This window comes from Globicephala melas, chromosome 13, assembly GCF_963455315.2.
Source record: "Globicephala melas chromosome 13, mGloMel1.2, whole genome shotgun sequence".
Taxonomy (NCBI): Eukaryota; Metazoa; Chordata; class Mammalia; order Artiodactyla; family Delphinidae; genus Globicephala; species Globicephala melas.
In genome coordinates this window covers 63,108,814-63,121,012 of record NC_083326.1, presented here as the reverse complement: position 1 = coordinate 63,121,012, position 12,199 = coordinate 63,108,814, and the positions used below count along the sequence as shown (strand labels likewise).

At 54.6% G+C, this 12,199-nt stretch overlaps 1 protein-coding gene across 5 annotated transcripts in view; it reads right to left on the bottom strand.

Moving 5' to 3' along the window:
• Window positions 1–12,199, bottom strand: part of HIRA (histone cell cycle regulator) — a 74,420-nt gene that overhangs the window by 49,258 nt on the left and 12,963 nt on the right. For 3 of the 5 annotated variants that reach the window (XM_060310432.2, XM_030836390.3, XM_030836391.3), the window contains exons 2-5: window positions 8,729–8,791; window positions 7,393–7,503; window positions 6,125–6,215; window positions 4,817–4,911 (exon numbers count right to left, since the gene is read on the bottom strand). In XM_060310432.2, the coding sequence (XP_060166415.1) occupies window positions 4,817–4,911; window positions 6,125–6,215; window positions 7,393–7,503; window positions 8,729–8,791 (360 nt within the window). Of the gene's footprint in view, window positions 1–4,550; window positions 4,619–4,816; window positions 4,912–6,124; window positions 6,216–7,184; window positions 7,318–7,392; window positions 7,504–8,728; window positions 8,792–12,199 lie in introns of those variants that run through there. The other 2 variants (XM_030836394.3, XM_030836395.3) reach the window with 2 other exon arrangements.

The following is a 12,199-nucleotide window of genomic DNA, read 5'->3' as shown; positions in this document are numbered from 1 at the left end:
TTCCCCACTAAGGTTCTGCAATCAGTCCTAAGATCTGAAGCATCTAACGGCCCCACCCGACTCCCTTCTGACAAAGCACTGAGGGCCTGGCCAAGAGTGTGGCACTCGTGCCACTGCATGGCTGGGTCTGCAGCCCTTGGGCCGGCTGAGCCACCTTCTCCAACCCTAACCCGGCCTCATCAGAGCGCGGCGTGACAGCCAAGGTCTCCCTGGTTTCTCCAACCTCAGTGCCTGATGCGGCACCGGGAGTGCGGAGGGATGGCTGGTGAGGTGAACAAACAGAGAGAGCAGCCAGTCAGGAGCCATCTAGTCCTTTGCTCACAGGATGATTTAAATCTTCAGAGTCAGCTCGACAAGACGGCCCACGCGGGCAGCACCGTGATCTCCCGTGTGTGCGCCAGTGCTGAGCACGAGCCCGGGCCCTGCTGTCCTGCTCCGCGTTGCGTGGCTGAGGGCACTCGAGACCCGGAACAGACCTAACTCAGCAGTGGACTTGGACCAGGTTCCAGTTCCTCATGCCCATCAGCACACGTGCCCACGTCATTCTGCACACCCCGGGGCGTTTGTTTGAGATGGATGCCGCACCGTGGGAACCTGGGCGGAGCACTTGGGCATTTTCATGAGTCTGGATTCTTCACATTTCTACTAGCAGAATGTCCTTTTCAAAAGTCCCTTTTTAGCTTGAGGATTATGATTTTTTTCCCTTCTAACTTACTGAGTACATTTTTATGTTTGAAGTTCCACTTTAATTCGCAAAATGAAGACTGTGCACATTGGTGTGTCTGAAGCTGTCTTCAGGGACTCCTCTGTTCCTACCCCGTCTGTTGGGAGGTGATTTGTGCTGGCGGGTCTAACGAGAATGCAGTGTCTGCTAAAGGAGGCACAGGAACCTCTTCTGGGGCTCAGAGCGTGGGTGGGATTGGGGGGCAGCCGTGCAAACCACAGACCCCCCTGTACTTCCTGAGTCCTAGAGCAGAGACATGCTCACCTGAGACTCCAGAAAGGAGACCGGTTTTCTTAGCAATTTCCATGGACTATGGACAATACAGACCTTAGCTGCAAATTCCATCAGTTTACCTTCCTATGCTGTAGAAGGTTTATGTAGTAAAGTCAGTTTTTCTCCTTTGTTGTACTTTTAAAAATGATTTCTCTTATTGCTTGTTAACTTTGAAAAAATATTCCCTCTGCTGGAGGTCTAATAAATATTCAATTCCGTTTTCTCTTGCTTTATTTAGAACGTTTCTTTAATACCTGGAATTTATCATGCTGCCTTTAGCTAAGGCTCTACATTACCTTCCTTTCACCCACGAACTGCTGAATGGCTGGTTACCCCGCCATGTGTGGGGGATGAATCTTGCCTTCTGTTATCGGTCATAGGTGCCGCCTTCACAACACACCAAGCTGTCAGGAGCACTGTAGCCTCCTTCAACGTTGTTAACTTTGTTTGAATGAGTTCTCCCACGTCCTGAGTCATCCTTCCAGACACCCTTTGGAGTCACTGCTGAGTTCTGCAGTAAATCCACACATGTGACATGACTTCCTCCCCAAACCCCAGTTTTGGAGCTTCTGTCTTCAGACCATACAACGCCCTTTCCTTCTTGCCACAGCTCTACACACACCTGAGACCCTCCCTGTCCTTGAAGATGTAAGTTTCTGGTCACTGTCATTCCCGTCATCTCTCCAACATCATTCTTGGTGATTCCAAGAGGATGATTTTTCTAACACCCTTAAAGTCCTCCACCTACTCCAATGACCTTGGCTTCTGGCCTCAGCCATAGTTCCCACAGTCATGCCCAGAGACCCTCCCTGACAGAGCACTGTGACCCCTCCCTGGTCTTACTGCCCCCCTCCCCGCCGCCACGTCCCCCGCTCACTCTCCGATGGGTCTTCCAGCCGCTATAGCCCTTCCGTCTCCTCAGCGGGCCTGGAGTCCATCCTCCCCTCAGCTCTTCTGCTGTCTTTCTTTGCAGGCGCCTGACAAGACCAGCTGGGTTCCGTCCAGCTCTCTCCCCCGGTCTTTCCTGAGCGCCCGCCAATTAGGCCTTTACCCGGCTTCACCAACAGGAACCACGCTTGCCAAGGCCACCGGCGGCTTCCATGCCATCCAGTCCAGCGGCCGATCCTCGGTGCTCACTCGACCGTGAGGCAACGTGGGGCACGCTGCTTGCTCTTGCCTCCTTCAAACGTTCTCTCCACCACCTTCACTGGCTCCCCGGCTCAGCAGCACCCCAGGCTCCTCCCCTGTGCTCCAGGCTCACCCCCCAACAGCCAGCCTGCAGGTCCACTCACCCTGCTGCCAGGCACTGCGGACCCAACAATGTCCACTCGCCCCCACACCCCCTCCCACCTCAAGTGAGGAACCTGCATCCCTCCCGCTGCTCAGGCCACAGTCTGGGAAGCCGTCCCACCTCCTCTGGGGCCTCACCTCACTTCCCACCCTAGGGAGTCTGTGTGACCACCTGCCCTGACTTCCACCATGACGACCCACGGCCCCCGACAGGCTCTCACCTAGATAACATCACTGGTCTCCCCAGTGCGGCCTCGGCCCCCCACCATATGGGCTCCATACTGCTGCCCAGGCCTCCACACTGCTCTGCCTCACTCAGACGAGAGCCCCTCCCGGCCCCCTCCCCTCTGCATTCCCCCCCCCCGCCCTGGTCCCAAGCCCACGTCTACACTCCATCTGCTGCCCCAGTTGCTCCCTCCACCTGGATAGCTCTCTGCAGGTCCACACAGTTGTCCCCTCATCGCCATCTGCTCAACCCCTGGACGCCACCTTCTCAGTAAGACCCTCCTTGGGAATCTGAGTAAAACTGCACTTATCTCTTTCTATCATTAGATATTCCAATTGGCTATGACTAGTGAAAGACAGATAATTAAACATCTTCTTATATGAAGGCAATTCAATGACTTATTTTTATTAGTCTGAAGTGCTTTTCAATGCTTTATAAGTCCTAAAAGCTTTATTCCTCATATCATCTCATTTTACTATTGTTTTCCAGTTTGTCAACCTACTTCTTTTTCTTTTCTCTCTTTTTTTGGCCACGCCACATGGCTTGTGGGATCCTTGTTCTCTGACCAGGGATTCAACCTGGGCCCCGGCAGTGAGAGTGCCGAGTCCTAACCACTGGACCGCCAGGGAATTCCCTGTCTACCTTCTTCAGATTCTGCTTAACTGTACTGCAGAAATTCCAAAATAACAAATGCGGTGATAGCACCCATGTTTGTCTTTTCTCAGTATCAACGGGAACAAGGCTCAACTGTGAACTATAATATGTGCGCATGGTTTAAAAGACACAGGGCTCTATCATGGTAGGGAAACAGCTTTCTATGGCCATTAAAGAAAACTATTTTTATTAGCAACTGATGGTGCTACCAGGACCACTGCAAAAGGAGTGGCAGGTATCCCCACTGAAGGTGGGCATCCCTACCTGCCTGGTCGAGGAGAGCCCTGGGGTGGTGGGCCAGGAGGGAGGGCGAGGTTATGGCTCAGTCCAAGTCTCAGGTTAGGGGCCCCATGAAAGTCGTCACTCAGGCCCCACCCCACTTGGATAACCTCATGGATACCTTGTCCAAGTTCCAGAGAAGCCCAACTAGACTCCACTGTGAGCACCTGCCAGCAAGTTAGGGTAAGTTACAAATTTTTACTGTTATCAAAGGTAACACAATGTTACACTATCAGCTTTCAAAGATGTGGACTCAATTTGTGGTCTCTAAGAGGTGGGTCTGTTCACCTTTAAAGTGTCATCTGCAGAGTGGGTGTTGAGCACAGACTGGACCATAGCTGATTCTCTCCTGCCCCATCTCCGCCCCCCCAGCCCCCGAGTGGCAGGCTCAATTCCAACCAGCTCGGGACACCCCCCAAACCCAGCACATCCTGCACTGAACTGGCATCCGGCCCCATAAACCCATGGTCGTATGGTCTCAGCAGAGGATACCGCTGGCTCCCCAGGCACCCAGCTAGGGGTCTCCCTCATGCCTCCCTTTGCTCAGCCCTTCAAAGTCCCCAGGTCAATCTCTTCCTCTCTCTCAATGATCACAGGCCTAGTTTGGGCCCTTGCAGTTTTCATCTGAACCCCTGAAACTGCCTTGTTTTCCATAGGGCTGTCAGATGATCCCCCTCTCAGGCCTCCACGACAAAGGGCACCCTCATTAGCAGGAGCACAAGCCTTCCATGACCTGCCCTCACACACTTAGCCAGCCCCACCCCGCGCCGCTTGCTGCCGTGCAGTACACGTCCAGCGGGGTTACATGCTGCCAGCTCACCACTGGCACCAAGCCTTTCTGGCTTCTGCTGGCCCCTGCCTGGCACACCCTCCCAGCTATTCCCGGCTAGACCGCAGGTTCTCTGAGGAAGACTGAATTGCACTGACTCTGGTATCCCTGGCATCTGACCAAGTGCTGTCAACTTCAGTCCAAATCTGAAAAATGAGTTTCTTTCCATACGAAGCCTATTTAAAACACTTTGCAAACACTCTCAAAGTCAAGTAAAAAGCTTTCCAGTGGGCCCCCGTGTGCGGGTTTCTGTGGAATAAAGAAAGTGCGCTTACGGACTTAGCGATCCACTGATGGAGGTAGTGACTCAGTTCCCAGGATAAACAGCGGAACGTGGGGAGTTCTACATTAAAGATATAAACATACAGCCCATGAGGGCAGGAGTGGGGACACTGACGCAGCTGGAGGCAGGCAGCGGGGAGGGGAGGGGTGGCCCAGACACAGGGCTGCTCTAAGGACCCACAGTCCACAGGGGCCGTGGAGGTGCCGCTGCTGCTCTCGGCCACCGCCGGGGCGCCCACCCCATGGGCAGCCCACTCACCGCCTGAGTGACTCCGCAGGATGGAGACACATCGCCACTGCTCCACGTTGGCAAGCTTGCCACTGGAGCCGAACACGGTGCTGGGGCCGATGTACCTGTGTGAGAGAGGAGTCAGAAGGGCACCCGGGGACTTCCGGGCAACGCAGAGACAAAGCAGACAGACAGCGGCTGGCGAGTGCCAAACGGGTGAACAATGGGGGCTGACTGGGCAAATTATGATCTGTTCACTGGATAGAACGCTACACGGCCTACACCAATCTTGGGAAAACGTCCATGGGATAGAATTAAGTGAAGGCAACAGGTCCCAGAATGTCATATACAACACGATACCATACATCACCTATGCTGGAAAATGGACCAGAAAGACACACGTGAAAAATACAAAAATATTAACTGTGGCTTCCTTTAGATGGTGGGATTATGATTTTTTTCTCTTCAATTTTCCAAACTGTATACTAAATACGTTATTTATGTAGGCTAAAGCAGCAGAAGCAACACTATTTTTCAAGCCCTCCTGTAAGGACTTGAACGCCTCTGCCTGAATACTGGGGCAGGGAAAGCACTGGAACTGGGGTGCTCGCTCCTGGGCCTTGAGCAGTCATGGAGCCCTGCAGACATGGCACCAACACCTCGGACCCCCAGAGGCTCTGTTAACACCCTTAGCTCCTGTAGAATTCTTTCAAACCTACAGGAAGGGCTCGCGGAGGCAGCTGGCTGGGCTGAAGGAGACAGTGCGCCTCTGCTCGCCAAGCCACAGCCTTGGGGACACTCTGGCTGAGCAGGAGGGTGGGGTCTGGTCCCCAGCCTGGCTGGCCCCAAAGGCCCAGGACCCACCCTAGGAGACTCCAGGAGATGGTCAGTTCATTGTGGGTGCAGAGCAGGGGCTTTCGGGGAAGGTGGGGCTCCTGGGAGCCCCAGGTAAAGCTGACAGAGAACGAGGTGAATGGCAAGAGGGCACGCTCTAGATCCCCCACCCCAGATCCCATCAGAGCACCTTGTGTGTTAGGAAATTTCACTTGAAGGACAAAACAAATGAAGCCATCAATGTCAGCCCTCGAAGGGACGAGCCCTTCTTTTTCAGGTGAAACCCTGCAGCCCTGTGAGGAGTGCTGAGCAGGTCCACAGGCAGGTAGGTGGCCACCCACTGCCCTGGTCAGGCCCCGGCTGCCCCCGCCTACATGTGCTTCCTGGTACTCATCGAGTCAGAGCTCTGGAGACCTCAGGGCCAGGGTGGGGAAAGCGACTGTGATAAAGACCAGCAAAGAAGCTTCTAAAAATAAAATGTGAAGTAAAGAAAATGATGCTTACGTAGCCCGCTTCCACACCATAATCAGTTTGTCATCTCCCCCAGAAGCTAAATACATCCCACTGTTTGACCACCGCACACAGTTCACACATGCTGGGAAGAAAAAAAAATAGGGTGATGAAAATCCAGTCGCCACGCTCATTTGCTTTGTGCAGTTTGGCAAGATGCAGAGGGTTTACAAAATCTAATCTATCTGATCTACTCAAGGTACCTACTGTGTGAGAGCCCCAGAAGAAAAATTCAGTTCACGCACCAACCTACTTGTGCTGTAAGAACAAATACCAGAGCAAAGTCTGGAGGGGAAACGCTACGTCATCTGAGAAGCATTAGTGCTTAATCAAACAGTCAATAGGAGAAGGCTTCTTTCCATGAAAACTGGTAAGTAACTAAATCTCAGGGCTGTCGAATGATGAGATGTATTTCTGAGTAGGGATAATTCTCAAAATGAGGGCATGTACTAAAAAGGCCAAGATGCCTTTCCCAGAACTTTCAGGGGAGCAGCTTGGTAGAGCATAAAACTTTGACTTCAAGCCACCTACCAGCTCTTTTTCCAAACTTGTCAACCCTGCAGGTAGACTGGTCCTGCACTTATAAACTAAGGCCAGGAGAAATCCCTGTTGGCCCTGATGGGTCAAGAGCCTCTGGAGCCCCACAGCAGAAGGGACATTATCCAAGATGTGGTCCACACGTGGCCTGCGGGCACCTTGTGTTCTGGGGTGGAGGACGCCAAGGGGTGTGTCGGGAGAGCAGGAACACATAGCACACAGGGAGGGGGCATAACTGATAGTGGAGCATCTCAGTGGGCAGCTAGGTTGGAAACCAGAGCCTGATGCTCAAGGGCAGGAAACTAAGGCACTACAGCAGGAAAGGAAACTACAACACTGTCCAGTGGCCACAAGGGCCTGGCAAAGGGCCCCAAGTGACACGGCGGCCATCTGAGACATTTGGTGAGCTGTCTTTTGTGCACCCTTCCCCGGAACCCTACTGCTTCCAGGTCGCTGGCCCCAAAGCCCCATGGAATCAGGCAGTAACGACTCATGAGCAGGAAATCACCAGAGGTACCTGCAGACTGTCCAAAGATGGTTCTGTGGGCAGGCCGAGTCTTCTGCTGAATAACTCACCCAGGTGTGCAGCCAACATCTGTGCCTTCAGACAGCAGGCCGAGGGGAGCTACCGCCGCACGGGCCTTATCTCTCTAATTACAAACACACGTGCTAACCTTGGGCACTGTGCCAACACGCAAAGCCTGCAAAGGGCCACCCTGTAATACCTAAGTGATTGTCCATCTGGCAAAGCATCTTGGGGACATTTTCATCCTTCTCGTCATCCTCCTGGAGGACTGGAGACATATTCCAGATTACAACCTTCCCAGAATCCTGTCCTGGAACGAAGGAGCAGAAACAACTCAATGTGTCAGGAGTGGCAATAGGAGCCTGTGACCCGCCCTCACCTAGCTGTCAGAAGTCAGGGCTGATAGATCAGCAGGATCTGAGTTACTATTATGTGTCACAGGGAAGGTGAACAAAAACAAGTGCCGCTGGGGACTGGAGGCAGTGGGCTCAGTAGGAGGCTGAGGCCAGCCTGGGTCTGCACTGAACTCTGGCCTGGTCTCTAACACAGGTCCACCAGGGGTCCCTAGGAGGTCCTCGTGCCCACCCAGAACCCAGACCCCTCATATGGAACCCAAAGAAGCTGTGCACAGGCACCCCCGCAACCTCCCCTCCCCTCTAGGTGCTGCTTGGGGTCCACTGCTGTTCCCACAGCTGACTGGACACTTTTGAGAACCAAGCCTGAAATGTGCCCTCAACACAGGGAAAGGATCGTTACCACCTTACCTGCCCTTTGCCATCACCTACAGATGGGAGGTCAACTAAAAGAGGGCATTTGAGGTTCCTGTGGTCATAAGCAGAAGTAGTACTCTGCTAAAAATATACATCTATGCATTTTAGTAATGTTTTCCATTACTGATAACTAAAAAAGGGCAACCTCTCACTAACTTTCTGTTACAGAAGGCAAAAACTAGTAAGTGCCTAGAAATGGACATGTCAGAATTACCATAAAGCACACTTGAAATGACCTCTTGGCCAGTAGGTAAAAATATTTCCTCAACAGCTCCCAAGACCTCACTGTGCCAAGTCGGGCGGGAAGGTGCGCCCCCTCTCGTGGACAAGGACAAAACTCCGGCCCCCCAGCTAAGTCCAGAGCTCCTGAGTGACACAGTTGAATTCTTTTGAGCCCAGAAAAATAAGCTTCATGACTACATGACTAACTTCATAATTTAGCCACCTCCTCCCTTTTTCAAGGTGAGCAAATGCTACCAGAGACCTTGCCTCTGGGGCTGGGGCTTTGTCCACAGGACCACCGGCCACTCCCCATGCTCAGTAAGGTGGGGATGCAGACTGATTGTAATATGAACCTAGTCAGCAGGAATCTGCTGCCAAAGTAGTTACAGAGAGTATGCCAGAGCCACAAAGGGCTTAGATGTGACCTAGCACATCCATGCTGATGAGCAGCAGGCCCTCTCCCTCCTCCCAGCTCCTGGGCATCAGGAGACATGGGGTGAGGCGCAGGGCTGTGAGCGCTCCCTCCACTACCTGTGAACATACCTTGTCCTCCAGTTGCGAACTTGGTCCCGTCAGGGTGAATATCAACTGAAAAAATTGGCTTGCCTGGAAACAAAGAAAAAAAACACATAACATCTCTCTTGGCTTTTATTCATTGGAAAATAGCAGCAAGCTCAAACATTTAAAATATTGGTTATTCATGTAACGCCCCTAATCACTGCTCCTAGGGGAAAAAACAGGCTACCAATAAATCACCTGTGAGTTAAAAGACTTTCCAAGGGACATCGAATAGCTTAAAGTCTGAAAGTGGGACAAAGCATCCTGTCACTGCGGGACTGAGCCCGCAGACCCCGGCACTTACACTGAGGTCCACCGGACGAAAGCCCACCACCTGCCAGGTGTGCATGTTTGGAAAGACCACGAGCTACTAGGGACAAGAGCCCTGAGTCACACGGGCTGCACCTCAGCCATCTCCCTACCCAGGGATTTGTACTTGGCTGCAGCTGGGACACAGGTAGCCTGGCTCTTCTGCCTGGCCATCTGACAGCTGCGCAGGACCAGTGGCTGCAATGCATAGGTACCGCCTCCCTTGTCGTGACCCTGCTCCCAAAAGCCCCCCCACCCCGTGTGTTCTTGCTGCATTGACGTCCATGGAGAGTCGCCTTCTCAATGTCTCCTCCAGCTGAGCCTCCAGGGATGGCCCCATGGTGTGGTCAATCAGACAGTCAGTCCCTGTGGGGGAAGGACTGTGGTACAACACGGGCCCAGTCCCCCACCAGGGGCCCATGAAGCTGGATAGCCAGCTGGGCAGACCTGGCTGGCAAAGGCGCCACAGCAGACTATGCCTGTGCCCAGTGGGTGTTTGTCCAGCTCCCTGGCCTCCTTCAGCTTCTGGCCTGGGCCTTGGGAAGGTGGCTCAGAAATATTTGCTCAGGGACAAATGAGACACTTGACAACGAACTGGACATCAGTGGTCGTTGATACAAAGGGCTGTTGCCAAGGGGTCTCTTAGTTGAGGATGCTTTCTCTGTCACCCAAGAGGTGGTGGCATGGACACTAGCATGAGGGTCACGAGCTCTGGAATCACGTGGCAGCAAGTGCGGGTTGGGCAGGGCCAGCGGTGGCTGCTTGAGAGCTGAAAGTCCTGCCAGGGCTCCCATGAGAGCACGGAAGATCAAGTGCTGGCACCAAAAGGCCAGCGTGGCCCCAGGCGGCACCCAGCTCACCCCACCTTCTTCTGGAGGGCCCACCCCCACTGTCAAGCTGAGAGTGAGCTTCCACAAGACCAGGGAAGTGCCTCCTCCCTCTATTGGTCATTATGCAGTCCTGGGGGAAGCAGCGGTGCAGGGCTATCAGCAAGCAGAGGCGCGAAATGCAAACGCCCTACTGCGTCTCCAGTAGCAGGGCAGTCACTTCAACAGCAAAGCCTCTACAACAGGCCCCGGTCCCTGAGCCAGAGCTCTACAGTGACAGGTCAAGTTCAGCCCAGCAGCTGCCGACCAGTCTTGAGCACACGCAGTGTGTTCAAAGCCATCCCCCGCACACAGGAAACTCAGTCCCAGGCCACTGTGAGCACTTGTTCCCGGGGTACGTGGGACGAGCCCCGACACAGCCGCACTCTCTCCAGCGCAGAGCAGCCGACCCGCCAGAGCTCTTCCTCTGCAGGCCAGACCCTAACAGTTCCCCCTTAACCTTCAAGAAAAGAGCCCAGAAACCATCCCCTGGGGGACCCAGGAAGGCAGGTGCAGAGAGCACAGCGGAGAGGACCTGAAGGGCGCACACTCAGGCAGGCGGGGACACCTGCGCCCTCCTAGGCCAAGTGGCTGCCACCAATGACACCAGAGTCCCACATGCGCTGCTGGGAACGTGCCACCCTTTCCCCACAGGCTGAGTGGCTGGAGGGAAGCCGTTGTGAAGGTGGTTTCCTGCCACCTGCGCTGTGAGAAAGAGAAAGGACGAGTGGGGCCATGGGCCCAGCCACCCAGCGCCGAGACCTGGTGGGGCCCTGCTGGACGCCAGGGGACAGGGAGCAGCTGGCACCGCTAAGGCCTCGTGAAACTCAGAAGAGCAGGTGTCTCCAGGGGCAGGGGCTGCGACCCGGCCGTGCCTTCCTCCAGGGCCAGGGCCACGCGGGGGTCCGTCCGAGGGGCGCTGCCTTTCCAGGGCCAGCCCCACTGCTCCCCGGCCCCCCACTGCTCCCGGGCTTTTCTCAAACCAGCAGGCAGCATGGCCCGGGGCCTTCCCTCACTCATTTCACCACAAGGGGGAAACGGAGGCATGCAGAGAGGTCTGGAAAGTTGCCCAAGGCCACACAGCTGCCTGGTAGAGGCCAGGTATCTGGCCCCAAAGCCCAAGGAGTAAACTACCTGCCTGGGGGACACCCATCCCCGCAAAGCCCAGAGGGGAGAAATGAGGGCTAGTGAGCCAGAGGGAAGGCGGGCGAGAGTGTAAGCGTGAGCGTGCAGGACCGGGCCTGCTGCTCCGAGCATCGCCCTGGACTCCTCGGCTCTTTGAGCCTGTGTGCACCCCGCCCCCTGAATTTGGGCTGGCCCTGGACGCCTTTAACTAACAGAATGTGTGGCGGGCTTGCAAGGAAGCTTCATTCAACATCTGCCCTCTGGAGAGAGCCTGCTGCCATGTAAGAAGTCCAACTCCACTGAGACCATCCTGCTGAGACGAGGCCCCAGCTGGCCACACGGAGTGAGAAGTGGGCCTCAAGGCCAGGCCCCGGGGCCCCTGGTGAGCTGTTCCAGCCCCGGGCTGCTCAAGCTGCCCCAGTAGAGCCCGTGAGGAGCTGGGATGAGCTGGCCCCAGCGAGCCCTGCCAAGAGCAGCATCACAAACGATAATAAAGCCGTTGTTTTAAGCCAGCAAGTTTGGGGGTGGTTTGTTATACACGAGATAACCCAAGATGCCAGTTCATTCACTGTTCTGCTTAAGCCAACCCAAGCTGACCATTTATCATCTTAACCAAGAAAGTTCCAGCTCAGCCAGCATCAGTCTTAAGTGGCCACCAGTGAGGAGCATCCACCAGCCCCCGGGGTGCTGGTTAGCTCCTGAAGTCTGTATTCCCTCCTGGAGCGCATCAAAGTCACTTGCCTACAAGTCACGGGCCAGCCTGACCCCCCAAGAACATACAGAGCCCAAGGGCTCCACTGCACAGGTATCAATCACAGCCCATCCTAGGAGCTGACACTGGGCTAAGCAGACAGAAAGTAAAGATACAGAAGCCTGGCCCTGCCCAGGGAGCGCCAAAACGTAGACAACATGAACCTCACAGCTAAGTCCAGTGACAGAGGTCTGCACGGGTGGGGAGCCACCTAACTCATCCTGGGGTCTTCCTGCAGAAATCACAACTGCCCCAAGTCCCCAAGGTTGAGAAGTCAGTGAAAGAGTGGGTGAGGGGACCCCCAAGACGAGGGGATGTGGCATGGAATCAAGAATGGGTCCGACCTGCCATTGTGCAGTGCAGCATGGGCAGAGTGGGGAGGGAGCCAGACAGACAGGCAGGGTG